This window comes from Genypterus blacodes, unplaced genomic scaffold, assembly GCF_046128005.1.
Source record: "Genypterus blacodes isolate CSIRO-AG114 ecotype Tasmania unplaced genomic scaffold, CSIRO-AGI_Gbla_v1 ptg000095l_1, whole genome shotgun sequence".
NCBI lineage: Eukaryota > Metazoa > Chordata > Actinopteri > Ophidiiformes > Ophidiidae > Genypterus > Genypterus blacodes.
The window spans coordinates 83010-110806 of NW_027466899.1; the positions used below are offsets into that span (position 1 = coordinate 83010).

Genomic DNA, 27797 nt, shown 5'->3' on the forward strand with positions numbered 1-27797 from the left:
TCCCAGTTAGCAGCACATTGAGGCTGGGCACAGGTGAAACACGTTTGCTAATTAGAGAGATTTATACAAAGTTAAACGTAAAAATACCGATCCTGATCATGATCCGATCCTTCCGAAACGTCAAACTATACGCATTTTATTTTGAAGACCGGAAGTGTACATCACACGCTTTTACTCTGAAGTGTCACCGCAGAGGTCGGAAGTGATTCAGCGATGCAGCTTGACGCTCCGGGATCATTTTCCTCATGACAGCCATCAAACTAACGCGAGCTACAAGGTAAAGACTTCACTTTAGAGCTGTTAAAAGGCTCAATGGCGGTAAATAAACGTTGTTCTTTACTGTAAAATGCACGTTAGGCGGATAGAAGCTCGGTCATTCGTGCAGGATAACGTTAAGCTACCTGTGAGCAGCTAACATGACAGAAAACAGTTGGTTCAGTGAAACTTGGTCACTTTATCTGCACACACACATCAGCTGCTACCTGTGTGTTATTAACACATAACGTCTAAAACTAATAAGCTCTAGAGTGACACAGCAGAGTCACCCTGTCATCAAATACGAGGGGCTCAGGACGTTAGCTTCCCGGCTAACTGTGGGCTGTCAGTCATCTCTCACTCACATTCACGCGCACAGATAAATGGACGAGTCATCACACATGGAGCGTATCAGCGTTAATTAGCCTCCGTGTCTCACCTGTGACCCGCGGCGTGAGCGTGACAGTGACGTGTGCAGAGGGGGCGTGGCCGCTGTTGAGCCGGCTGAGCTCCCAGGATGCACTTTGCTCGACTGATACAAGAAGTGTACACTTGATCTAAGCTGATGATGATGATGATGATGATGATGCTGATGATGCTGTGCAGCTCTAAGGTGCATGTTTCACACATATGAAGCCTGACAGGACCTCTGCTGTGTTTCTGTCACATGACACTCTCAAAGGACAGGATTGTCTTCTGCTCACCGTTTCCCCTGGAGACCAGAGTTGGTGTAATGTGCAGCTTCCTGTCCTGAAGCTGGTAAAGATTCTGTTGAGTTCCTCTCTGTTTGTGGGCTTTGGGCCGTTGAAGGACAGCTCTCATGATCTCTGCCTCCTCTCTGCTTCCCTTTCACACACTGTTTGTTTGCACTGTCACCCCACACCGCATTCCCTGCATTGTGAGCCTTATTATGGTGGAGTAGCCCGGTTGGGGCCGGGGGGTGGGGGGTCAGAGGGGTCGGCAGTCCACACCAGTGAGAAAGTGAGAGTGACGCATCAGCTGAGAGGAGAAGCCAGAATACCAGGAGAGTGTGGAGGCTGTAAATAACCCCTGAACCTGTGAGCTGAGGGCTCAGCAGGGTATCATCACAGAGAGGGCCTGACTGAGCCTGGAGAGGGCCGGGATCAGCTGGGGAATTATTTTGGGATGTGGCCTGGTTAGAGGTTCTGCTGGAGCCAGTGGGAGTCTCTTGATTTGAGTTTAGCTGGACTGAAGGCTCTCATGGAGGTCAAGCAGGAAGAGGATAAAGGAGCAGATGACAGTGAGTGTTGTTTGGTTCAGCAGCTTTGAGGCTCAGTTTGGCCCGGTTGAGGCTCAGGCTGATACAGAAACCTCTGCTCCTACACCAGCTCTGCTTTAGAGCAGTGGATATCTTCTGACTCTGACCAATTGCTGAGAATCATTTGGGAACTCACAATGCCACATTAGTCCAATATCATAACATAGGTCAGAGTGAGCTCATATAAATGTATGAACTGACACAGTGTGTAAACTTCTGAGGGGAATTGATGGCTAATTGCTGCAAAGATTTTTTCAGTAAAAACGTTGAAAAGTGCCACATATCACCTTAATAGGTGCTGGAGCGTTATTAAGAGTTTAACTACCACAAATATGGAGACAGTTCCCACAAGCTTTACCTTCCTGGTTTATTCCACCTGTGACTTCACATTGAGAAGGAAGATCTCACACACAGGTGCAGTCTGATCAGGAGTGAAGCAATATTAGCTGAGATATGGAACTGGGTTACGTCCCCTCAGGAAACCGACTGGATCTCTCTCTTCTTTGGAGAGATTAGACCTACTTGTGTTCTCAGAATAGGATTCAGATGATTGTCTGTGCTCCAGGCGCTGAGGAGGAGGAGATGACGAAGGAGGAGTTCTGGGAGCCAGCTGACGGGGACGAGGTCCTGGGCTCTCACAGCCGACTCTCCTCCCATCAGCACGGCTGCACCACCGGCATCCAGCGGCCCGTCATCCACCAGGTGGCCTCTGCACCCATGCCCAGCGACTGTGGTGAGCAACACGCGCACACACACACACACACACACACACACACACACACACACACACACACACACACACACACACACACACACACACACACACAGGAGCAATATGTTATCTTAATTAATTGCATTTTTTTTATTTAACTGCATTGTGTAATGTTTGCTGTTGTGAAAAATGATTTAATTAAACAGAAATAAGTGGATCATATTTCTGAAGTATTTGAAATGACAGTTCCAGTTTGCCGTCCTGTTATGTGTGTGACGTCACGCTGGCTCACACGGGCATGAAGTCTCTTAATAAACTCTTTCATTTATTTAAGACGTGATGTTTTTTATTGATTTCTCCCTGGAATTCATTGAGTCCATATCACTCAGCTCTGACTCTGCATTAAACACCATCAGGGAGGGAACATAGAGAGTTGTACGATCAGATCTATGATCAGATCTGCATCCCACAGGATCATAAATGAAAGCCATAGATCAGAGCCATGGCTTCTTCATTCTAATGGCCTCATGTTTAAAACATAAGTGAGGGGAGAAGATGCCAAAGGTTTTAGATCAGTTGAATTCCTGTTTGCTTTCAGCCTCCGTGCGGTTCTTGAATGCCTCATTTGGTTCACGACGTGTCATTGAATGTCTCGTCTGATTTCCTTCGCCTCTGCCAGCGCAGCGAGGACAAAGATCACTCTTTTGATTCTTTTCAGGGTGTAGATGTTTTCTTATCAAGATGTCTCTCGTCTTTCCTTTCTGCCTCCACCAGAGTTCTCCTTCTTTGACCCCAGTGACCCCCAATGCAGGGAGGTTCTTCTGGATCCCAACACCACCATACCTGAGCTGTTTGCTGTCCTCAGGCAGTGGGTGCCTCAGGTCCAGAAGAACGTTGACCTCATTGGCAATGAGGTAATCACCCATGGTCTTTCTCTCTCTCGGTACGATAAATGATTCATGGACTCATTCACATTTAAGTTGAATAAAGAAGAAGAAAGCAGCACACAGTGTTATGTGACTTCTGGTCCTCTGTGTCTCTGGTGGTCCCTGAAACCCCCTCTACCTCTAGTTACTCAAAGTAGCTGCAATGCAGTAAATTGTGCAGGGAAGCACTTTTCTCAAGGGCAGAAGAAGACAATTATTTTCTCTCACACTCTTCACTTAATAATGGCTCCCCTTGAGAAATAAAGGCCTTGTTTTGATGTCATTCTGTGCCACAGCCCTCGTCTAAATTTGAAGTTGAGTGGAGTTATGAGAGGCCCCGCTTTCTCCTCATTCATCACATCAATGCCCCCCAGTTTCACTTTATAGCCTATTATGTAATATTGCTGAACAGTGACCGTGCTGGTTACTTGTTTCACGCTGCGCCTTTTGTCTCTGCACAGATCCTAAAGAGAGGCTGCGGCGTGAACGATCGAGACGGCCTGACCGATATGAGCCTGCTGCACTACTGCTGCAAGGCCGGGGCCCCGGGCATCGGTCAGTACGGACCAGGCTCTCCGCTAAACATCCCAGCTGGGGGATACACAGCTACCGTGTCGTCTGTGATCATCACGGTTCCTTTCTCTGTTTTCTCAGGTGACGTAGAGACAGCCGTCACCTTTGCCCGCCAGCTTCTCTCCCTGGGTGCTGATCCCAACCTGCGCTCACGCTGGACCAACATGAGAGCCCTGCACTACGCCGCGTACTTCGACGTACCCCAGCTCATCAGGGTGGTTCTGCAGGCCTCCCAGCCTGGAGGTGAGAGCAGAGGAAAAGTAGCCCCTCCCCTTCCTGTGCTAAATGTATACAGTCTAAAAATGTCAAGTGCTACAGCTACAACAGATGTTCAGAGCAAGATCCATTTCATTTAGCTTATATTATGCTTTTATGACCATGAATACTAAATAATTTCTTTATTGCACATCTGCAGCTTTGAAAGTAGCTGTGGCCAAGTGCACTTTAAAGCTTTATATAGTTAATTTAAAGGAGTATTGCAGTAAAGTTGTGCGTTATTGCTGCGACTGTGGTCACAGCCCACGTATATAACTGCATTCAATGACCAGGAAAAGTGTGAAATGTTCTGATCTGTGCTGTTAGAGCACCTTTGGCCAGGACTGCAGCTGCTGCACTTTGTGCCAGGGAGTCCTGGAGACTTCCAGTGTTAAAGCTGACGCAGACGCAGACATCACTGCTGAACAAAGCTGCTTTTTAATGTCTCCATAGGCTGCATATACACAGATAACATTCCTTACATTATTATTCCTCACAGACGAAATAATCCTCTTCTATGGCAGCAGTTGCAGGGGGCAGGACTTGTGTGTTTCTCTGTGTCTTTGTAACGTCTGAGCCTCAGAATGTCAATGAAACCCCACAGGAGTCGTCTGCGTTGCCTGATGCCGATCTTTTCTTCTTGTCTTTTGTTTTTTTTTAGAGGTAGACGCCACCTGCAGTGACTTTGACTTCGGCACAGCCCTGCACATCGCCGCGTCCAACCTGTGCACGTCAGCTGTCAAATGCCTCCTGGAGCTCGGAGCCAACCCTGCCTTCAGAGTGTGTAACTTTGCTCTCACACACACACACACACACACACATACACACACACACACACACACACACACACACACACACACACACACACACACACACACACACACACACACACACACACACACACACACACACACACACACACACACACACACACGACAAGCCAAATTAAATCTATGCCCGCAGTAAATGAATTTTTGTATATTAGCGAGTCAGACCAAGGTGTGCTCTACCAATCCCCAGCTGAGGCTCTATTTCAGGCCAAGCTGAGTAAATGAATATCAGCAGTTGAAGCTTTTAACACCTCTGGTTTTGTCTCTAAACCTGCAGGCAGCCATGAACCCAGATGTAATTCCTACCTTAAGCTGGTAGTTTAACTTAATCAGCCCACCTGAGCGGCGGCGTCCTGCTCCCTCATCAGGGACAGATTAACTACCAGCAGCTCAACAGGTCAATTATGGAGGAAGCTAAAGGAAGGAGTTGGTGTTTTTAACCACAAATCGGCATCGTGAGAACTTCAAATTAATACAGAACAGCAAGCAGAGAGAGGACATCTAGCTGCACAGACTTTAGAACCCATGACTACTTGTTTTTTTTTTGTTTTTTAAATATGCAGCTACAGCAAACACAATTTGTTTCCTGCTCGGGGCAGTTTGAGCCGCGCCATCAATTCAATTCAGCAAACTTTAATTACGTTATTCCAGTTTAGTCAATCACTGCGGCTCACACTCCACTCCCTCCTCTCCACTTTACAACATTTCCAATTTGTTTCCTCTTAATCATAAATTCCTTTCATATTTTACCTGGTGTTTGTTTAAGTCTGCCCCCCCCCCCCCCCCCCCCCAAATCACCTTCCAGTTATGTGCAACCAATACAAACACGGCAGCTCTATCTAATGCTTTCATCGGGGTGTTTGTACTGTTTATACTGTATATTCTGTTTCTGCTCCTCATCTATAATCAGCTCTGCCCCAATTTCCAAAGGTATGATGTGTGATGTAATTGTCCTTCCTTTATCTACACAGCGTTACCCCTGATTACTCTGAGACGCTCAGTTCAACATGCAGACGCTTGCACAGCTTCACTGTCGGGTCTCTTTCAGATTTTCAGGCGTCTGTTTTCTTTATTTATTGGCGCATCACAGCTCCTGTTTACCGCTTTCAGACGCAGCTGGCAGATAACGCTGGGATTTTTGTGTGTGGAATATCAATTTCTCCACCTGGATGTCGGCGAGCGCTCAGTCAGACTTTGCCTTTACATCTCAGCTGCGGTCCTCTTGAGGTCTCGGTTGAGGGGTTACTGAACATTCCTGATTCGAGATTGACATTTAGCTGAGAGTACAAGTGTGAGAGCAGAGCCTCACAAGGTGGCAATGTGCCGTCAACACGTGCAGTGTGTGTAACCGTGCTCTTTACTGTGTCCTCATGTGACACCGCTCTGCATCCCAATGTGACATTCTTTCATTTACTCTCTTGTCAATTTGTCCGGATGCGCTCAAGCTGTTTGTGACAGAAGTTGTCGGCTCATTGCTCTTTTCTCCACTGGAGGTCACCAAAGCACCGTGCGCCACAGACGTAATGGATCCTGCTGCTGAACGATGAGAGCAGAGTGAACGTGAGGCTCTGAGATCAGATTCATATTTTGGTTGGTTATGAAATGAATCGACTATTTAACCCTTTATTCTTACGTTGATTGAGCATGGGCATTTGCTCCTCTTCATGCTGTAGAGGAAGATGAAGATCGGCCCGTTTATGGACTCTTTGCTGCTTTAAATGAGCCCCTTGACATTCACAAAGCGTTTCTCTCAGTTTGATGTGGCTTTGTCAGCAGTCATCTTAGAATAAGTGCCGGATCGTTCACATCATGGACCGTGTGGCAGAGTCAGCGATAAACATGTGGGGCTCTTCATGGTCGCTGTGATGACTGGGAGTTAAGTCTGTCATCTTCTCCACTTTCATAGTTTCACTTACATCGTCTTTATATTATGAAAGATTAAATCAATTCTTATTATGAAAGCTGTGATCGGTTCACCAGGGAGGGCAGAGGCCAGCTGTGGTTGACGTGAAAGCTTGAATCAAATGAACATTAAAATCCTCATGTTAATGCAGCAGCAGCAGCAGTGTAACGCACACAGAGCAGACAAAGCTTCAGCGTCTGACTTCAAAAGAAAATGGATCAAAGACATCAGGAGAGATGCTATAAGTCAAAACACAACGACGTCAAGAAAAACAAGAATTCAGTGAAGAGCACAAAGAATATGAGAGAAAAATGGGAGAAGGCTCAGATAAGATGAACTCAACATCAGGAAGAAAACAATGCTGGAAGAGAAGAAGAAGAAGAGAGGAGCTGCAGTAATGCAGGTGTCCACACTGAGCACTTGGTCAACCAATTCCAGGTGGATGGATGCGTATGTAATTCCAGACCTTGAGGTAGAGGAGATGGAATCTTGCGCCTCAAAGGAAATGAAGAGGAGAGAGGAAGAGCCCTTGAAGGACAGCGTAGGCACCATAGAAGAAGAGGGAATGCAAGGCAGCGTCCCTGGAACATAAACAGCTCCCTTTAGTCAGCAGACACATTTCAGTGAGACAGCATTCAGGTGCATGTGTGTGACATCACTACACACTTCTGCCCGGGGCATCATCCTCGTACGTTTTTTGAAAATGAAATTGAAATTGAAATCTCTTCCCCCTTTCGAGTAAAGGTCAGACTTGGAAGAGGTATGGTTTGATCTTGCTCCTCTCCGTCCCTGCAGCCATTCTACACAACAACATGTTAACCTGCACAGCCCAGAGCCGTCTGAAGACAGAGGAATACAGGGGAATGCCTATACTGCTGACCTTGCTGACCGCTTATCTTATGGCTTAATTGCTACAGCGACTCATTCTGCACCATTAGTAGAAAATTGCTGAGGTAGAATTTTGACTTTATTGCTGAAGTTTATTCTCTGGGCTTTCCTCTGCGTGGTCCAGATATGTTGAGCTTTACGAGTCCTCCTCATCACATTTGTCTGGCAGCTCCAGCTCACGCTCCGCCTCAGCAGCACTTTAGTTGAAGATTGTTAACAAAATAATGGCTGCTATATTTTTACTCTTATGGACGGCCGCTTTAACAGAATACCAGAGAGAGGCTTCATACCTCAGCCAGGGCCCAACAGCCTGATTTAGTGTCCGGACAGTCAATGTTCCTCGAGGGGGGGACATCGAGTGGGTAAAAACATCAGGATTATCTGGCTCCTCCATGATGGAGCTGCTGCATCTGGACGGCCAATCAAAATGGCAGAAGATATTGACTTTTGTCCTCTGATGAAACGGCTCAGTACATTTATCGAAGTTGCTGTATTTCATGTAGCATAATTAATGACCTGATGTGAAGCCAATGCAGATGTTATTAAAATGACCAGAGGAGCGGCGACGCCGGCGGAAACGCAGTCAGCATTTCAGCTGTCAAGTCTCTGCATAGATGTGGAGGAAAAACAGAGACATTGTAGATTTAAACGGCGATGAAAGCGCTCATGATCCCGCTCAGATGTTACTGAACCTCTGGACCCCCATGTGAGCAGCTGTGTCACCTCCAAATCAGATGTTTACAAGGAAACAGATGTGGATCATTTCACCATGAACTTAGAGTTGTGCTTCATAAATAACTCAGTACAATATGTAGTGAGTTTAGAGCGAGCACAGAGCTCTAAAGGTGTATTCCCCTGATTTTAAGTGGAGCTTTTTAATCCCACAGCTAATAGAGCTAAGCTAGGATAAGATCCCCACTCAGTGTTTCTATATGGACGTTCAATTACAAGACAACAACTTCAGAATGAATTGATGTTTTGCCTCCAGATCCACGTGCTTACAGCTGCAGACGGCCGACAGACATCCTAATGTACCTGTAACTACAATGAGCTGGGATTACACGGTTGCTTCCTCCACTTATTCACACAATAGAAATCTTAAATATCCACCTCCAGAATGTTCTGATGCACTGTGACGCTGCATGGCCAATGTGTGTATGAGCTGTAAAAGGCTTCTGACAGGTTTGGTGGCTGAGTGATTGTGTTTTTTTGGCTGCTTCAGTGAGACCTTGGCTTTGTTTACCACCCAGCACTTAAACACATTGGGTGTTTCCTTGTGATCATGCGGCTGCTGACTGCACTTCCAAAGGACAAATGTAGGGAAGACGAGTTGGATATCACAATTTCAATACATACACTAAAAACAACATTGGATATAAATGAGGTAATGAAATGCAGGCTGACACACACACACACACACACACACACACACACACACACACACACACACACACACACACACACACACACACACACACACACACACACAGAGATTGACTGGAGCGCACGTGAGCTCGCACGTTGGCAATGAGACGCCAGCTCCTGTTTGATGTTTCTCAGAGAACGTCTTGTATTGTTGCTGGAGGGAGATGGCGAGAATGAGTTTGCCCCAATTACTGGAGCGTAGTGCAGAGTGTGCTCGGCTCATCTGTCACGCCTCCACAGCCGTCTCCTCCCGCCGCCCCTCGCCGACGCCGTCTCACTGACAGTAGTTCCTTTGAGCCACTTGACTAAACTCCCGTGTTCTGTGCCTGCTGATGAGCTGCTTTGAGACGCAGCGATGAGGGCCATGTTGTTCTGAGCGCAGAGACCAGATTAGATTCTGTTCTCCGTCCTCGTTTCAAAAAATGATAACGCTGAACTTTTTGGTGATGAGAACAAATCTTACTTTTGCTTTTCCATGTCCCAGCAGTCTGTCAACATTGTTAGAGACACTATTTGATCAATATTCATAATTTATGTTAGATTTGCTGGAAACAGAATCCAGTCAGATGAATTTCCTCTATTTGTCGTCGCTGCTACACTTTTCCCTGTTTCTCCTTTAGAAAGATGAATTACCTCCTTCATCACTTTGTAACGGCTCCCCTCTCTTCTCCCCTGTTCCTCCGTACAGAACGATAGAGGCCAGTGCCCGGCGGACGCGGTGCCCGACCCCCTGGACATGCCCTTGGAGATGGCAGACGCGGCGTCTGTGGCCAAAGAGCTCCGGACTTTGCTGAGAGAAGCGTTACCCCGGCCCTGCTCCCCTCTGCCTCTCCCCCTGAAGCCTCATCCTCCCCACGCTCTCTCCGATAAGGCCAGGATTCAGCTGGGCACCATGGGAATACGACTGGGTGACCGCGTGCTGATCGCTGGACAGAAGGTGTGTGTGGTATGTCAGCGTTACACGACCAGGAGGAGTATTGGAGGTCATCATTGCATATTGATACTATCCTTCATGTATGATTTCAAAGTAATTGCGACCCTAATGAGTAAACTAAGTGAACTCTTCCTCCTGCCACAACAAAGTCCCTGCAGGCAGCAGCAGTGAGTTTGGCTTCAAAGCAGCCTGGAGTCACGAGCATTGTGACTTTGCCTTTGGTGTGAAACAGGGATGTCAGGCTCAGTTTGAGCCAGGAGCTGACTTCAATGCATTCTGAATGCCATCAGGCCTGCCTTCATAACTATAAACCAAAATATCCCCCCAGTCTCCCAGCGTCTCTTCTCTCCTGCTCACTAAGTCATTAATAACACAACAGACAGAGATGATTACATAGGAACGGCATGAATGCGTTGCCGTGCGATTCATTTGTCCCGTCTGTTTAACGTCTGCCATAAATTAGATTTTAATTCTACTTAAATTGACTAACACACTGTAATTAACAAGTTATTTACAATAGATTTGGCTCATTCATTCCTCAGCTTTCTGTGCTGCAACTTCATCCCAAAGACAACAGCTCCAAATGTGCCTCATGTGGTCAGCGTGTGTTTGGTTGGTAACAGTGGCAGGGATTTAAATGACTCTCGCTGTCGTTTCACACATTTACCAGTAATTGATGACGGAGGTGCTAATGTTGGTATTTGTAGACTTTCTGTTTATCACCCAGCTCTTCTCTAAAGTTAGTGTTTCATGTTGATTCATTTAGCAGGAAGAGTAGAGGAGAACTGAGACATTGGCGTCCCTGCTTCACATTTGTCTTGTGTAGATGAATCCCTCTGTAATGTAATCATTCAGTCAGCAAACAAAAGCCTGATTTGTCACCTGTGTGTCCTGTTTCTGAATGTTTGGCTCCTTAATCTTAATCTCTGAAGCCGACTCTGACCGCTCTGTGTGTGTAGGTGGGCACCCTGCGGTTCTGTGGCAGCACAGAGTTCTCCGGAGGCCTCTGGGCCGGCGTGGAGCTGGACAAAGCCGAGGGAAAGAACGACGGCTCGGTCGCGGGCGTTCAGTATTTCACCTGTCGACTCAAACACGGTGTGTCACACTCCTGCACGCACAGTCTCAGCCCGTCTGCTCGGCTCCCTCCTTAGGACTTAAACGGTCAGGTGGCGTTGTTCCGTCTTAACAAGCCCCTGAGAAATGAATTTAGCCTCTTTGTCATTTGTGAGTGCGTTGGTATTTTAAAACAAAAGCAGAGTTTTGCATGTTTTGACATTCATATTATGTATTTTCAACGACCTATTACATTTCTCCTCTTTTTAAATGTCATCTTCCACTGTAGGAATCTTTGCACCGCTCTCTAAGATAAGCAAGCCTTTGGAAAGACGTAAAGCCAACTCCCCGAAGACATCCACGCCTCTGCGGCCCCCGCGACGCATGGACCTGTGCCGCTCCAGCGCCAAGATCCACACAGGTAGAAACCCCCCCAACACAGAACACGTGTATTCAGCATACATTGTTCCAAGCCCCAAAGCTGGGCTCCTACACTTCAGTGAGACTTCCAGGGTAGAGCTGAGTGAGCCCTGGATGTTTTTGTAAGAATGGTCTTACTTGAGGAGATCCAGCACCAAATAAACAAAACCTATTACCTTTTCTAAAGTCTGGTACCACAGGAGGAATGAATCCCTCCTGCTCAGCACTGCATACAGCATTATTAGAGTACACACATCATATGAGAAGCTGTAAGAATAAACCCTCATACAAACACAAACATTTGGGAGAAAAGGCATTAGACCTTTTCTAATATTGCTGCAGAAATGACTGTGAAAGTGGAGTCACTCCAGGTGGTTTGGGACTCCGGCTTCAGCGCTAACGGCAGAGGAAACGCGTCGCCTCATCCTCCCGCTTCTCTGGGGATGATTTGCTGAAAATTACAGAAAAGGTGTCTGCAGTAAAAGGCCCCCATTTCCCTCTAACTGTGTTATCAGGCTGCTCACCTCTGTGTACTTTACAGATATTTCACTGATCTTTAGCTCCGTAACTTCCCCCGCTGCGTCGCCCCCCACGTTTGTCTTCATCAAAAACACAGCTAAACGTATCATTAGCACTCTCCCGTGTAAATTCCTTCATAAAGTAAGTCCACTTACAGGTCAGTTTGATAATAAACTGTTATTGTTTGTTGGCACAGCCAGACTCCCTGAAAGTATCAAAGCTATGAAAGGGCTCCTTTTATTGCTCTGCCTCTCTGTATTGTAATTCAGCTCTGTGATCTTTAAGTATGTCATTTGTACTGATAGCTGAAGCTGAGTAAGTTGTCCACGTTGAGCTGAGGGTGTGTGAGGTTGTGTCTTGTCTTGTCTCGTCTCGTGAATCCAGAGCTTTGCAGCGTGACTCTGCTCCTGCAGCAGAAGACGAAGCTCTGCTGTTTGTGTTTTGAGTGAACGTGACTCACCTGGGCTGTCGGACCAAAGCCTGCACACGACTTCCAAAGCTGCTACTTGTTTCTTTCTGTGCCTTGCATTGCAATAGTTACTGTATGTGTGTGAACATCCCTGAGCCCTGCACCTAAACATGGGTCTGAAGCATGAAGGATTGAGATTCCTTTAAAAAAAAAAACCTGAGATATAAACTATCTTTATATTTCCATTAATGCTGAAACGTCATGATTACTCAATTTAGTTCTATTTCCCCATCTACTCCCCGGGGAAGCTGTTATGACTGAATCCAGATGGAATTGCGACTAAAAGGCTTGATTTATCAAAGTAAGAAGTAACTGCTTCTTCTGCTGACGCTTTAATTTGAATAAACGCACTCAAATTGTACCTAAGCTGAATAATTGTTTGGCACTTTGCACCTTACCTTACCTAAGGATGTTTATCATAACAACTTAGACAACCATAGAAATCAGATTAGGAGCAGAAAGGAAACATTACGCATCATAACACATGTTACTGAAACAGCCCGAGGAGGTGAAGTGTGTTTAGTAGCCCCGGTGGCTCATATTAGTCCAATTTAAATGGATTAGCATACAGACACAGCTTTGAGCCCTGACTTGAGGTGATTGCCTCCTTTGTGTCAAACAGAAGCTTTTAAAGAAGCGTTTCCTAACCTGTGTGAGTCGTGTGGGTACACAGCTTTTATATTCATCTTTCTAGAACGCTTTTAAAATAGAAATCTGAACCAGCGCCAAAGGACGGTGCATAAATGATCCGGCTCAGCGGGTGACAGCCTCGCTTTCATGGCCCTTTGGTCGCCCAGATCCAGATCCTCAGTGACTGATGTGGCCTGCTGATGGAGCTTCATCATCCCAGCCCCTAACAGAAACCTTGTGTTGGTAAATTCTTGTGCTTTAGAGCTTTAATGTCGTGCTTTAATATTCTCAGCTTTTGAAGGCCGGTTGATCGGGATGTGACCGGAATAGTCGACCTCAGAGTGGTCTGTGGAATTTTGTGATTGATAGTCCAATTAAGCAGAGTTTAATAACGAGGGCATGGACAGGCTGAACGGGCTGGCAGTCATTCATCACAAGGTGTGTGTGTGTGTGTGTGTGTATGTGTGGCATGCAATTCATGCCAGGGTGTGCGTGTGTGTGTGTGTGTGTCAGGACCTCCATAGAACCCAGGAACCAGACTTAAATTATGAGCAAGCACTTTTCAGGCCCATTTATAGTCCAAACTCTCAGGGTAGAATTGGATTGGCATTTAGATGAGTCACACGTGTGCATGTACGGATCAGAAGGCTCATTGTGGAACCGTCTCATCTCTGTAACCAGCAGAGACGGACAACAGAGCACCAGGTTGGCCCCTATTAAAGTGTCAGCCGGGGCCTCGTGCTCAGAGGGCGAGCAGAGACATAGACGCCGGGCTTTGATTCATAAAGCTTCGGCCCCTTCGCTGCAGTCTGTCAAAAGGAATGAACGTCAGTGTGTGGACGGGACAGATGGAGGCAGGAGGTCTCTGCAAGCTAAAGGTCAAGTGACAAGAAACGTTTGGTATTCAGAGCGGGAATGGAGTCTCCTTTTCATTTCAAAGCCTGGAGAAATGTCTGCCTCTGAGGGGACGGACGCTCTCTCTACTCTCACAACTCTCTCTAGATGGGAACTCAAATGCCAATCAATAACCGCCGGGCTGATTGGAGATGTTTTGATGCCGTTCCCCCCCTCTGCACAAAACAAAAGGCAAACTTAAGCTCGGTATGAAGGAGTGGAGAGTAATGTGACGGCAGATTCATTTACAGCTTCCATCTCCATTTAGATGCGGGAACATTTAAATCAGGCGATGTCATTGTGACTCTGATCGGCGCCCTGTTAACGTTGATCGCCGTGCGTCGAGCTTAAACACAAATAGATGTTTACTGCCGCAGGAGGTGGGATTTCTTACTTTGTGCACCTTGAGTGGACGCCGACCGACCCTGCTGAAGCGCCCTTTCTTTGGCGTCCTCCTGTGTGAGAGCAGCCACTTGTCCCAGCACATTGAAGTGTGTTCATTGTGTAACAGAGATGGCGTCAGTTCAGTCGAGAAAAATAGCTTTTCAGGGTCTTCTTTTACGCTCTTCCTCTCCTCTCACCCTCTAGCTCACTTTTAATAGATTTCTTTGTCCGTCTATTTAAGGGAGATAAATGCTGCTTTATGTTATTTAGCTTTCTGTGCCATTAAAGTGTAGCGGTGAGTTTACAGTAGAGTTTTAGTAAAGAGACCTAAGGGTGCATAAAAGAACCCGGTTTACTCAGTGTGCTCAGTGGTGATGTAGTAAGAGATGAGAATAAGAAGATGGAGACGTGTGTGACGTTTTCTTGTTTGATTCCATCTCTCTCGCTGCTTCATGCGGTCTTTTTAAAATGGTTTTCCTCATCTGTAATCTTCTTACCGCCCCTTAACCTGGTCCTGCTCATCATCTTTGCAGAATATTTGTCTTCTTTATCGTTAGATTAGTCGTTCATGGGACGGCTCTCTTATAAAGTGACCGTTTGTATGAAGGTGTAATTGTATGGTCATGTTTTCGTTGTAGTATCTGCGTGTGTGATCATGAGCTCTGTCAATGAGCCGGACTAAAGGAGGCTTTATCAGGCACTGGGCCACCGTTGTCAGGGAGACTGATCTCTATGACATCAGGGGTTACTTCCTGTCACTGATCGCCAGACCAGTGAGGACCAGGATTGAGAACCACTGCCTCCGACCCCGAGCTCCTCATTTGTGGTCCTCTGAGCCCCAAACAAAGACATCTGGTCCTGCTGATCCACCCGACCCTGGATTACCGACCTGTGCATCAGAGGTGCCAATGTGTCTCCTTTGTCTGTGGGTGGAAAGGTTTACCTCAGCAAAGCCCCCCCTGGTCCCAGCCGAGGCAGGGAGAGAGACTCGGTGACAAAGACCAGGCCAGGTACTGCAGTCACAGCTGAGCGAGCATCAGAGGAGAGGAAGTGTTTGAGATCCGCTATTTAGTATCGTACGTCTTTGCTTCAAACACACACCAGTCTTCATTTTGGCACACACTCCTTGTCTCTGATAATTAGAGCGCCTTAATGTTTAAATCCATCATCGGAATCCATCTGTTGGTACATTTACAGGAACAGACGATGGCCTTTCAACATCAAACAAACAAACTGATAACAGGGAACTTAATTGGGGATGGATGAGTTTGACACGTTCCTAACTGGCTGATGGGCTGTTACATAACACACACTGTGACTTTCATGGAGCATAAAGATATGAGAGAGAGACTCCATCTGAAGGGACAACACTCTTTGCTGTGCCGTGTTTGTTCCGGCTTGTTGTTCAGTGATCAAAGCAGTGGAGGATTGATTAGATCGAGTCAATAGATGAAGAACTTTCCTCCCTTTCAGCTTAACACCGTTTGTTTCCCTGCAGCCCTCTGGGCCCATTAGTCTATGACCACTGTTGGAAATTGGCTTCTGACAAACGCCAAGAGCATTTTTGTCCATCATTGTCTGGGCTCCAATTTGTTTGTAGCTCCGTCTTCCCACTGTCTGAAAGCACTCTGGCACAGATCTAATCAATTAGCCTCTAAGAGTGGGGTACTTAATGGACTTATGGCCTGTGAAGGTCTGTGAAAGTTAAAAACGTAATGAGCTCCTGCCTCCAAATGGCTTCTTAAGAGTAAAATTGAGCGTCTTCATCTTTAATCTCATTCACTGAATTTGGGAGCATAAGAATATGGCCCTGAGTTGGACTTTGGCCACAGGAACAACTTGGAGGTATGTGACTCCTCGGGGTTAAGGGAGGAAGTACAGTGGTAACTTTCAGAGTAATGGTGCCATAGGAGCAGTTAAGAAGGGAGCGGAAAACTAAGACACGGCTGGGGTTCCATCATTTCAAGGGAATGGCACGAGTTTGGCAGGAGTTCCTGGTGTCGGCCCGGACGGATCGATGGTGGATTGTGTCTTTGTGCTGTGTGAATTTTAGATGGTGGTTTTAAATCAGAATGCACAGCTGAGGTCCCACTGCAGCCGAGCTGAGCCTGTTTATGTACCTGCTTTATGGATGTGCAGTATATAACCTGCAGATGTCGTCGCACAAAACTGTAAGCCAGTAGTTTCCTGCAGATTGAGGTCCAGATGTAGCAACATGAAGCACGCTCTGCACATTGCGGCCTGCTAAGAGTGCTGCTGTGCATTCACAATAGCTGTGAAAGGAACATCTAATTTACTAAGGTAGCGGCTAATTACTGCCCTCCCTGGCCGACACGCCTGTGAGCAGAATGCGTCAAATCTGCAGCCTGAACCTGCATGAACGCCTCCGTACATCTGGCCCTCGCCGCCAGGTTCTGTAGAGAAACTTCTATTTAAATTGCTGTTCCAACATCTCTGTCATTTACTCTTCCTCCTTTGTTGTCACAGGGGTTCTTTCTCGCTCTCTCTCCTCTTCCTCCTCCTCACTGGACTCTCCCCGCGGGCCGGCCGCTCGACCTCGTCCGATGCCGAGGCAGCGCCCTCCGTCCAGGCAGCGGCGAGAGCGTGCTTCCCTGAGTGCCAGGTCCACACCTTCGCCGGCCCTTCGCTCGTCTCCTGGCAACACCGCGCTCACCACAGGTCAGCACCGCCTCAACACAGGAAGTGAGGATCTGTGGTGTGTCAGGATGGTTATACAGATAAAGCTGGATCTCTATCTCTCTCCCAGATCTGCGCAGCCGCACCCCTTCAGCCAGCAGCTCGGCGTGTGAGGGCCCTGAGGTGCGCCTGGGGGAGCGGGTGCTGGTGGTGGGCCAGAGGACCGGGGTGGTGCAGTTCTGTGGGAAGACCGGCTTTGCTCCAGGTTTGTTCCTCAAATCTACTACATGTCTGTGTTCACTACACTGGACTGAGACGAGCTGTGTACATAGAGGGAATTCATAGGTTTCTGTTGTTTGACAAATATACAATATATAACAGCCTTTTAGCCAAATAAGCCTCCAGGAGATTTGATCAACTCTCAGCCAATAGATCCATTCATGCCTGTGAGAGGGAGGCAGTGGCTCAGTGGGTAGTGCTCTGCTTGGGAACCGGAGGGTCGCCGATTCGAGCCCCTGCCGAGGTGCCCCTGAGCAAGGCACCGAACCCTCAAGTGCTCCCCCCTCTGCGAAAGGTGGTAACGTAATGTAAGTCGCTTTGGATAAAAGCGTCTGCCAAATGATCGTAATGTAAATGTAATGTAATGAGAGAATCCATTTACTGCCACATCATCTACTTCACTAATGTGCATCTATTCTCATCTGAATCTGACATGTGAGGAATCTATTTATGACCTTATTGGGTGTAGAGTCCAAGGTTGGGATCACATTTAAATCACAATTGAATGACTCTGACAATTATCCAATTATTGGATTATAACCAATCAAAGCAGGAGCTGCTGTCAAAATGAAAGAAAACATATTGATTGAATGATGAGTCATACATTTGACTTGTTGGCGTCATCATACTCCTCCTCAGTTATAAATGAATGTTTGATTTCCCATCAAACTTTAGTAAATATCAAATGTTTACTTTTCATTTGTCTACGTCAGTAAAATCCCTAGATTTCAGGATAAGTGTCAAAGCTTCTTTCTTCTTTCTTCACTGATTAATTCAAACATAAAACATGATAATTACTTCATTTCTTGCTCCAGCAGTTTAATGTCTCGATGCACTTTTCAGATTATTTTTAATGCTCGTAAAAAGTAAAAATACATTTCCTATAAACCTCTCCTGGTTCTTATAATGTTTCCTCAGAAGGTCAAACAAACACACGAGTCACCACGGAATAGAAGACAGGACATGGACGTGCTTTACACTTTTCATTTCCACAGATGCAGCCTGTATTTCACCTCAAGGGCCCAGAAATGAAATGAAAGGAATAGAAATGCGCACAAACTCCTCGGCCCGTTCTCTGTTCCGTCTGTGCCAAAACCATATTGGTGTGTTTGCATAATTTTACAACGTCTGCGAAATATTATTATCATAGGAGGAATAGGATGTGGGGGAAATGAGAGAAGCTCCATGAAGCTGCTCACGTTTCAGCTTGGATGAGCTGCACCGCTGCGGCCGGACAGCAAATACTGAAACAAATAAGAGTGGAAGAAGAGTCTGCAGTGGAAAAACGCATTAAAATCCAGACAGAAAGCATCACAGTGCTCATTAATATTTAGGCATCATTTTGCTCAGACATCAGTCATGTATAAGTTAGACACCACTGAAGATCCTGTTAGAGGGGATTGGAGTCTTAAATCTCCTTTGATCACCTTAACTCAGCCTCTGTGTGCTCACCACACTGATTCTTTATTCCAGCCGCAGCTCCATTCTTCCATTTCTGTTAAAGGGGAGTGTGCCGCTGTCTTCTTCACGTTTCCTCGGTGTCATATTGGGACAAAGTTCTGCCATTTCTGGCCCAAATTTCCCCACGGCAACTGAATTTTGAGTGACGGCTACAGCTCCTGCTTGAAGGCACACTGAGACATGAGCGAGGCAACTCGTGTGAAACTCGTTCAGTGACGCGTTGCCAGAGAATCTGATCGACATCGGGAGCAGCAGCCAATCAGGGCAAAGACACGAGACACCGAGCGTGACAAAACGTAACTTTGAGGCGGTACACACTCTGAGTCAAGACAGCGGAATGCAAGTCAAAGCTGTCACATCCTCTGAATTGTTTGGCGATCTGGCGACCTTGAAAGTGGAATAGTGTGTACAAGCCATTAGGGAGCCTTAAAGACATTAAAGGGGATAAAGTTTCTTACCCGGTGTAAGCTCATTGATTTACAGGGCAGAAACTGAACGTTGGAGAGCTAAATAATTCTTTAAGGACTGGATTAGAGGCAGGGCTATAATGCATGGAGCTGTAAGCCTGAAACATTTACATCTTTATTACTTCATATAGACACTTTGCTTCAGGGAATCACCGCTGCACAAATCACTGTTTCAAGTGTATCACTGTCAATTTATTCTTAAACAAGACAAAGCTTTTTCTTTTCATTCTGCTGATGTGACAAAGCTCCATGCACACACACTGTACATGATACACACATGATACACACATGATACATACATGATACATACATACAGACTATCCTAACCCTTTTGGTGCTAGGATAGAGGCTTTATGCTTCATGTTTGTCTTTGTTTGGACAAATCACTTTGTAGCAACATAAAAAGAGTGATTTTTTGGATTTGGTCCTCCCAGCGTCTTTGATCTCAGCCCTGTTGTTTGTTTGTTCTTGCAGGACTCTGGTTGGGCATCGAACTGGACAAACCCAGTGGGAAGAACGACGGCTCAGTGGGGGGGGTGAGGTACTTCAGCTGCCCGCCCAAGCACGGCGTCTTCGCCCCGCCGTCACGGGTTCAGAGGTGAGCAAGGAAACCTCAACTGTATTGCCCCTAATAAGTTCATCACTTTTTATTTTCCCTTTGGTTACCTACATAAACAAGAAGGACTTCAAAGGAGTTTAAAGTATATTTTACCAGGTTAGCATGTGCTGTGCTGTGCTGCTGTGTGTGTGTGTGTGTGTGTGTGTGTGCGTGCGCCAGGATTGAGAACCGCAGAGTCTGAGAGAGTTTCTGAATGAACTCAAAGCCATTTAGCCGTCAGTGTCTTTGTGTTTAATGTGCTCCATAATAGGCAGCTTTGATAGTCGTGGACAGCTGAAGACTTAATTATGCTGCTTTATGAACAACTCTCTCTATAAGTTCGATAAGTGAAAATGAAGGTCAGTCCATGTTTGATCACTGGATTTATTCACTATATACTTTAGATGAAATGCAAAGATTCTGAACCAGACGTATAATTATTGTAAACATATCAGCATTGTGCAACCAAAAGCAAAAAACAAGTTTAGATATCTGTGGATTATATAGTTTATGTCTGTAAAGAAAATCTCTCTTATGGGATTTTCTACAAATAAGAATCAAGAAGAATGTAAATACATGAGAGTGAGTCTGAGTTCATGGCCAACACACACGTCAACAATTTATAAGAGGCTTATCAATGCAAGTCAATCGGGTCAGTTGAGATCCATCCTTTGCTCTGTTTCTTATTCCTCTTCTGAACAAACTCACATACTTGTAAACAAAACACGGAAAGCTTGTTTGACCATGAAGCTGTTTTCTGAGACGTTTTCCCAGAGCGACCACACAGTGACTCAGCTAACGGCCTGTAGAAAGTCGTGTCAGTGTGTCTCTGGCCTGTGTCTGACAGAGGCACGTGGTTTGTCGTGTGTATTGTTCTCTTTGCCTCCCGGTGATCACGCTGAGCAGGCAGAAGAGACGGCAGTGAAGAACACAACAGAAATAAATGCTGTCAAAATGCTTTAGCGTCACTTACAGAAACACAGTTATCCTTAAGTTGACAATTGTGTATCTTATTGGACTTGTCAGTGACTAAATCCCTGCTGCACAGGTGAGGACACAGAGAGAGTGTGAAGAGCCCACACTTTCCCCTTTAGTCCCTCTATTGCCTGACAACCTATTGCTCAGATCCACTTTTCTGTTCTTATGGGCTCAGGCTTTTATAGAAACACATAGGTAGTGATCTCTCTATACCAGTGAGCCACAGCAAACAGGTGCAGTTCTTTTCTTTCACATTCTGTCGTTCTTTCTCTCTATTTGCCATCTTTTTTCATTTTCTCTTTCTGTTGTTCTTCTCTTGGGTGTGTAACTCGACCACATAAGTTCATTTGCCCACTTGAGTGCCCTGTACTTTCTTCTATTTGTCTTTTTTGTAATTTTCTCGTTCTGCACTTCTTTCATTTTCCCTCTTTCTATTTTTCTTTCTTTCTTTTTTCCTGATTTTTTTCCTTTTGGGTCGTTAGTTCATTTGCTCACTTGAATGTGCATTTGAGTATTGACTTAAGTTGTTCACTTTTTCTGTCTTTTTTTGCCTTTTCCTCTTTTCCCAATTAGGATCGGTCTTTGTGCCATTTTGGGTGAGGGTTGTCAGGGTTACTGATGCATGTGTGCAGTGCATTTGTTTGTTCTCTGCACTAAAACTCTCCTCTGTCAGAGAAGCAGCACATCTTTAATCTCAGATTCAGAAGAAGAGACTTCATGTCCTGAGCTCAGTGATGTACCTCGACCTCCATTGGCTCTGAGGTGTTTGGCTTCACTTTGCTTTTCTTCCAGCCAGTGGCTACACCTACTTTGACTCTCTGTGTTTACATCACTTTGCCCTATTTCCACTCCTTTGCTGCAGCAGTTGGAGCCTCTCCCTCAGTACAGAAGCAAATGCAAATTCCACCAGAGGCCTTATTAGCTCCTCAGATCAGCTCCAGCTTGCAAACCGCACAGACAACATGTTGACTCAACACATGCATTAAGTGCCAAGGATTGTTATTTTTGGAGATCCTTTAATCCCCGAGACATGGAAACACACACACACACACACTCTGACATACATATTCACAGGCCACTAACTTACTCACTGTGTGTCAGAGTAACTTCACATTATGCAAGTGGATGAAAATTGTTGACCTTTTTCTTAATTGGATGGCTGCGTATTAATAACAGTGCCTCTAGTGTCATTTCTGAATAAATGTGATTACCATTAAAAGAACAATTAAAGCAAAGTATTCCATTCCTCCGTGTCCTGTGGCTTCGCCGTGTCGCGGGCCAGCATGCTAAGTAGAGTCGCCCAGATGTCCCCGCTCCCCCGCTCCGTCTCACAGCTTTTCCTGGGGATCCTAAAGCATTACCAAGCCAGATGGAATCTATAATCCCCGTGGTCTCCTCCCCGGCTCCTCCTTCCTTCCCGAGGAGAACCACCTTGAACCTCCTCAGCTCGCTCTCTCCAACACAAACGAGCTCACAGCCCGAGTCCCTGCACCCTGCGGAGCAAAATCATCCCTGACACTTTTATTAGATAGTGATCAGATTATGAGCGTGGAGTGAGAGCTGGAATGCAGATCAGATGATGAATTTAGAGCTTCAGCCTTCAGAGCCTCTCTCTCTCTCTCTCTCTCTCTCTCTCTCTCACTTTACACTGCTGACACCACACCAAGCCACCTATCGACCTGAGCCTCCAGCCTGCCCTCGCTCACCATAAAGGACGGCCTCCTTCACTCAGATCAGTGCCTCGCTCCACCAGGAGAAGATGATCCACCATCTGGAGGTCATGGCCCTGATGAAAACAGCATTACATCATCAGAACAGTAGAGTCAGTCCTGAGGTCGGCAAAGTGTGCACTCTCAGTCCTCAGCTTCACCTTGAGGACGAGAGAGAGGGAGAGAGAAGAGAGATAGCCTTCCTCTCCTCTTTCCTCTCCTCAGCTCAGCTCTGCCCGTCTCCTCTCTCATGCAGGCGGTTAAACTTGCCAACTTCCTCATTACGTCGCCCGTCTGAGATAAAGGCTGCTGTTTGGAAAGTCGCTCCGTGTTTGTCCGTTTCCCTTATTCACATCCTTCTCTCTCTCTCTCTCTCTCTCTCTCTCTCTCTCTCTCTCTCTCTCTCTCCCCCTCCCCCTCCCCCTTCTCTCTCTCTCTCTCTCTCTCTCTCTCTCTCTCTCTCTCTCTCTCTCTCTCTCTCTCTCTCTCTCTCTCTCTCTCCTTTATTCCCACCCAATTAACCCCCGAAGCCCCGGTGCTGCTCAGGCTTCACTTCCTCTAATGGAGAATCTCACATTCCCTCCATCCAGCTGCTTGATTCTCTTTGTGTTTTCTTCTCCTGTCAGCAGCTATCAGGAGCATTTAGAGGAACTAATGCTTTCCTATAAGCGCTCCTCTGCCTCCATGTACCTGAATATGTAACACTTGTATCCTTTCTTGTTCATTTCTCAGCAGTTGCCATCTCTCTGTTAATGGCTTTGAAGGATCAAGCGTTATTATGTGTCACATCAGAAAGCCTTAGTAAGCGGGACAGCTGCGCCTTGATGCTCTACGTGTGTTTACCTGCAGGATCCATGGATCTGTGGACTGCCTCTCTGAGCTCTCTTCATCACGCCTCAACCGCAACTTCAGCGGTGAGAGCTTTACCTTTTTGGACACTGACTGAGATAATTAGTTTGAGGTGTGTGTGTGTGTGTGTGTGTGTGTGTGTGTGTGTGTGTGTGTGTGTGTGTGTGTGTGTGTGTGTGTGTGTGTGTGTGTGTGTGTGTGTGTGTGTGTGTGTGTGTGTGAAGCCTCTCCTCTGAAAGCGTCTGTGTGAGAGTTTCTCATCTCTTCCGCTTGATTCACCCCAGGGACCATCCGACGAAGCTTCAGCACATCATCAGCCATCGCCGCGCAGAAGGAGACGTCCAGAAGAAGCCCGGTGACCAGGTGTGTGTGTGTGTGTGTGTGTGGATCGATGCTGATAAGAAGCAGTGCTGTTAGTCAGCAAAAGGTTCATTTAAATGGCCGATGCATGATTGTGCTTATAATGAGAATGAACAGGGAATTGAAGATCAATCGCTCACACACTGAGCTCTCCTGCATCTTCCACTTACCTGTGATCCGTCCTCTCACACTGCATTCTTTCTCTCATAAATCTCTCCTGCTGCTGGAAACACCAAAGGAGCCGCTCCACCCCTCACCGCCGGCGCTGGAGAACCCTCAGCGGCGGCGGCGCTCCGAGTAACACAGACCCCTCGCCGGGCTCGGACGGCCAGATCCGTCTCCACGTGGGCACGCAGGTCCTGCTGGGCAGCGTCAACGAAATGGCGTCCGTGCGTTACCTGGGCACGGCCGACTTCGCCCCGGGCGTCTGGCTGGGTCTGGAGCTGCGAAGCCCCAAGGGGAAGAACGACGGCTCGGTGGGCGACCGACGCTACTTCCAGTGCCGCCCGGGCCACGGCGTGCTGGTCCGGCCCAGCCGCGTCACATACCGCGGCATCAACGGGGCGCGCCTGGTCACTGACAGCAGCTGAGGATTCTGGGAAACGGTCTCAGAGAGGAAGTGAAGACACTGTGAGGTTTAGTTTCTGATCCAGTCAGAATGTAAACATGCTTCTGTTTCATCCAGCTCCTCCAGAAGCTTTGAGTTTATAATAGTTTAAATTTACATTTGAATAAGAAGGGAGGAAGCAAAGAAAGCACTTTGTTAGCGTTTATACACTCCAGGCAACGCATTTAAGATTGTTTGGCCAGATGAGGGGAAACTTACACTGCACTAACTATTGATCTGATTGCACTGACGAGCATCTAAAGAGTAAACATGATGAACCGTGTGTGTGTGTGTGTGTGTGTGTGTGTGTGTGTGTGTGTGTGTGTGTGTGTGTGTGTGTGTGTGTGTGTGTGTGTGTGTGTGTGTGTGTGTGACTGGAGAAGAAAAAAAGTATTTCTATACCCAGAGGTAGTTTTGATCACAGCATTCACATCAAAAAGAGATATTTATCATATAATTTAGGCGGTAATGGAGCTCGTGTTTAACCAAAAGTGTGTGTGTGTGTATCAAGAGCACTTTGGATGTACAAAGATGGCGTGCAGCTGATGGAAGCTGAATCATAATTGAATTTAATCCAAACTAAATGAGAACGACCTTAGCCGTGGCCTCTGTCAGCATCTTGTCACGTTGCCACGACGTCATCAGAGGTTGTTTCCTGGCGCCATCGTCCCTCCCGGCCTCAGACCGCCCGTTAACCCTCCGCTGATGAATTATAGCGACGCTGAGCTGTGGGGGCAGCAGAAGTGGAGCTTACGGGCCCCTGGACTGTGATTGGGTTCTGCTAACATCATGAGAGGCAGCTCAGCCTGAAGGCTCCCCTGGTGAAGTACAGCTGGCAGCACATCTCACCACTGAAAACACCGTCCTAAACCCCATTTGTCCACCATGGCTGATAGTCAAGATGGTGCGGTCGGCGCCGGCCTGTGTAGTTTGCTCACAGCCGCAGCTTTGTGCCTGAAGCTCTGAATCTGGACAAAATCTGAGTGCGATGCTGAGCCTGAGCTGTTTACGGGCTCATCTGAGAGCTTTGTCCTGCTCTCAGTCAGACTCCAGCACGTATTGATCATAGTTTGGTTCGGTTTAAGAGTCTTAGATTGATATCAGACTGTTGCTGTGCATGTGAACGTAGCTGACAGACAGACAGCTTGTCAGGATAATCCGTCTAGCACATTTGGGGGAATTCCATTTGTGTGTGGAAGCTTAATAAATGCAGGAAATGTGCAATCACCCAGAAGTTTCAAGGGTAGCATAGTTTTGAAGGAGCGCTCTCCTCAGTAAAACACTCGTGTATCCTCCAATTAGGGCATGTAGACCACAACCGCCGCCCCCAGAATCTCCAATGGCCCCCCCGGCTCATTGATCAGTCCGATCAGGCCCCCTGTGATTGAGAAGCAGCGGTGGTTCGGAGCACAAGGTTGTCTTGAGATCCTGTCGTCGTTCCAGTGAGCGCGTTCAGAGCTCCGTCTCTCCGAGCCGCTGTGGGATATGTTCCGGTGACGTGTTCGTCTTTGAAAATAGCGTCTCATTTGCATGAAGGCCGTCTGTGATCATCTCTGTGGTTTCTTTTGCAGTCTTCTACATTTAGATTTCTACCTTCTGGAACATTCTCCTGTTCCTGCAGCTCCCACTCAGGCTGAAAGAACTCATGGTTTTAAATTCCACTGATGGGTATGAAAGTCCTCTGGTGCTGTGTTTCTGTGGGTAATACGTCTTCACTGCTGAATTAATGGAAGTACTGATGTGTGTGTGCAAGTGTGTGTGTGTGTGTGTGTGCGTGTGTGTGTGTGTGTGGCATTTAAAAAAGACAGCATTTGTAAAAGACAAAATAAAGACACTATTCTTATTTGACCTCCTTTCTGTGGCTTTCTTCTTCTCTTCTTCAGTGTTGTGACTTCATCAAGTGTGTGACATTCTTGGATTGTTGCTCCACAGCAAAGCGTCTGTAGGGAATAAGACTGAAGAGCAGCAGCAGCAGTTTGCCGTAGTGACGCATCTCCTCTCCTCATTCCATTCCACCGGAGCTCTGCTCACCTCAAAGATGAAGAGTCTCACGCTTTGCTTCACCTGCAGGAAATCAACCGCAGCAAATTCACCTTGAATTCTAATGAATTCCTGAATAAGATGTAGGTTTGTTTAGTTTACTTAACTGTTATGTCAGTCATTACATTTATGGATATGAGTCCACTTTTTTTCCTCCAGCGTTTGCTTTTAATCCTTATCTTTATTTTTGTAGAGATATGCCGGCGCGGGGAAGCAGCGTCTGCTTGTCCAAACCGTCCAGAGGCGAGACTGAAATGATGAACACTTTGACTTCTGTGCAGAATCTTAAAAACATCACGTCTTCCTCTCGTCAAGGGCAGAACGCTTGTGTTGAGAAAAGTTAGCACAAAATTAGAAAATCCAATTAATTTGGCAGAGTGAAACATTTTATGACAAAAGTCACAAACCTCCAGGCTGCGTCGACTGATTTCTTTCATTTATTCGAGGGGAAAAGTTCTGCACTGATTTTTTTAGGAAACTCAGTGGATGAACTTGTTAAACCCTTAACATGATTAGAGAGAGTTAGCTGTAAGTCGGTTGATTTAATAATAATAACTCCGTACATCTCCTGAAGAAATGCACTGTTATTGCATTTGCAAGTTTTTGCCAAATGTTGAAGTGTGAAGGCCCCAAAGAAGTCTGACTGGTTTCTCCTCCTCTTTTTCTCATTTCTCGTACCGTACATTTTCTAATTTTGTTCTTTCTTTTCATCTTTTTCTGAATCTTCACTTCCACCTCAGAAGAAGCTTTGTTTGGTCATGAACAGGCAGAAAAGTCCAGATCAAGGTCTTGACAGTGTTAAAGGTGGTGTTGTGTGAATTCAGAGATCCGTCCCCAAACCCCTGAGCTTCTCCTGAGACACAGAGACCCTGGGGTGGGTATTATCTTACTCTACCTGGTTTCCGGGGTGAGAGTTGCCGATGAGCTCGCACAGATTATGAACTTGAGCTGCTGTGAGCGTCGTTTGTGATTCTCCCTCTGCGATGCTTTCTGTACCTGAATCCACTTCATCTGACAGCCTGTCGGCCTTTGTAGCGTTTAGCTGCCTGCTCCGCTCTGATATGAAACGGCTCCTGCTTGTACCTTTGCCGCTCGCCGTCTGTCTGCACATACGGCATTATGGGTGCGCCGATGTAGAAGCCTTATGTTTGTTGATGTCTGAGAGCAGCGTTTACCTTCACTCCTCCCTCTTGTGTTAAAGGTAACGAGGCTGTGAGTCCTGGAGGATTTGTTTTTACTGCCTCAGTGGAGCATGGGGGCGTCGCTGACATGGATCCTCTGGGGCCATTTTACCACTGTTTAGGGATTTAGAGGTGAAATTTAAAGGTTAAGATACATCAGAATGTGAGTGTTACAGCCTTTAAAGGACAAAAGATAAACACAAGCACTCAAATTCACAAAATGATTTTCTGAAACAGTCCAAAACATTTTATGTGACTGACACGAAAACTTTCAAAGTAAGA

At 46.5% G+C, this 27797-nt stretch overlaps 1 protein-coding gene across 1 annotated transcript; it reads left to right on the forward strand.

Moving 5' to 3' along the window:
• Positions 1-190: 190 nt before the first annotated feature.
• On the forward strand, positions 191-26137 carry LOC143007891 (CAP-Gly domain-containing linker protein 4). The gene is made up of 15 exons (XM_076159387.1): positions 191-277; positions 2100-2267; positions 3021-3160; positions 3634-3727; positions 3827-3988; positions 4662-4780; positions 9735-9983; positions 10940-11075; positions 11323-11454; positions 16837-17028; positions 17117-17251; positions 19668-19791; positions 23328-23392; positions 23612-23690; positions 23926-26137. Exons 2-15 carry the CDS (start codon positions 2117-2119, stop codon positions 24275-24277), a joined length of 2130 nt encoding a protein of 709 aa, XP_076015502.1. The 5' UTR covers positions 191-277; positions 2100-2116; the 3' UTR covers positions 24278-26137.
• Positions 26138-27797: the final 1660 nt, after the last annotated feature.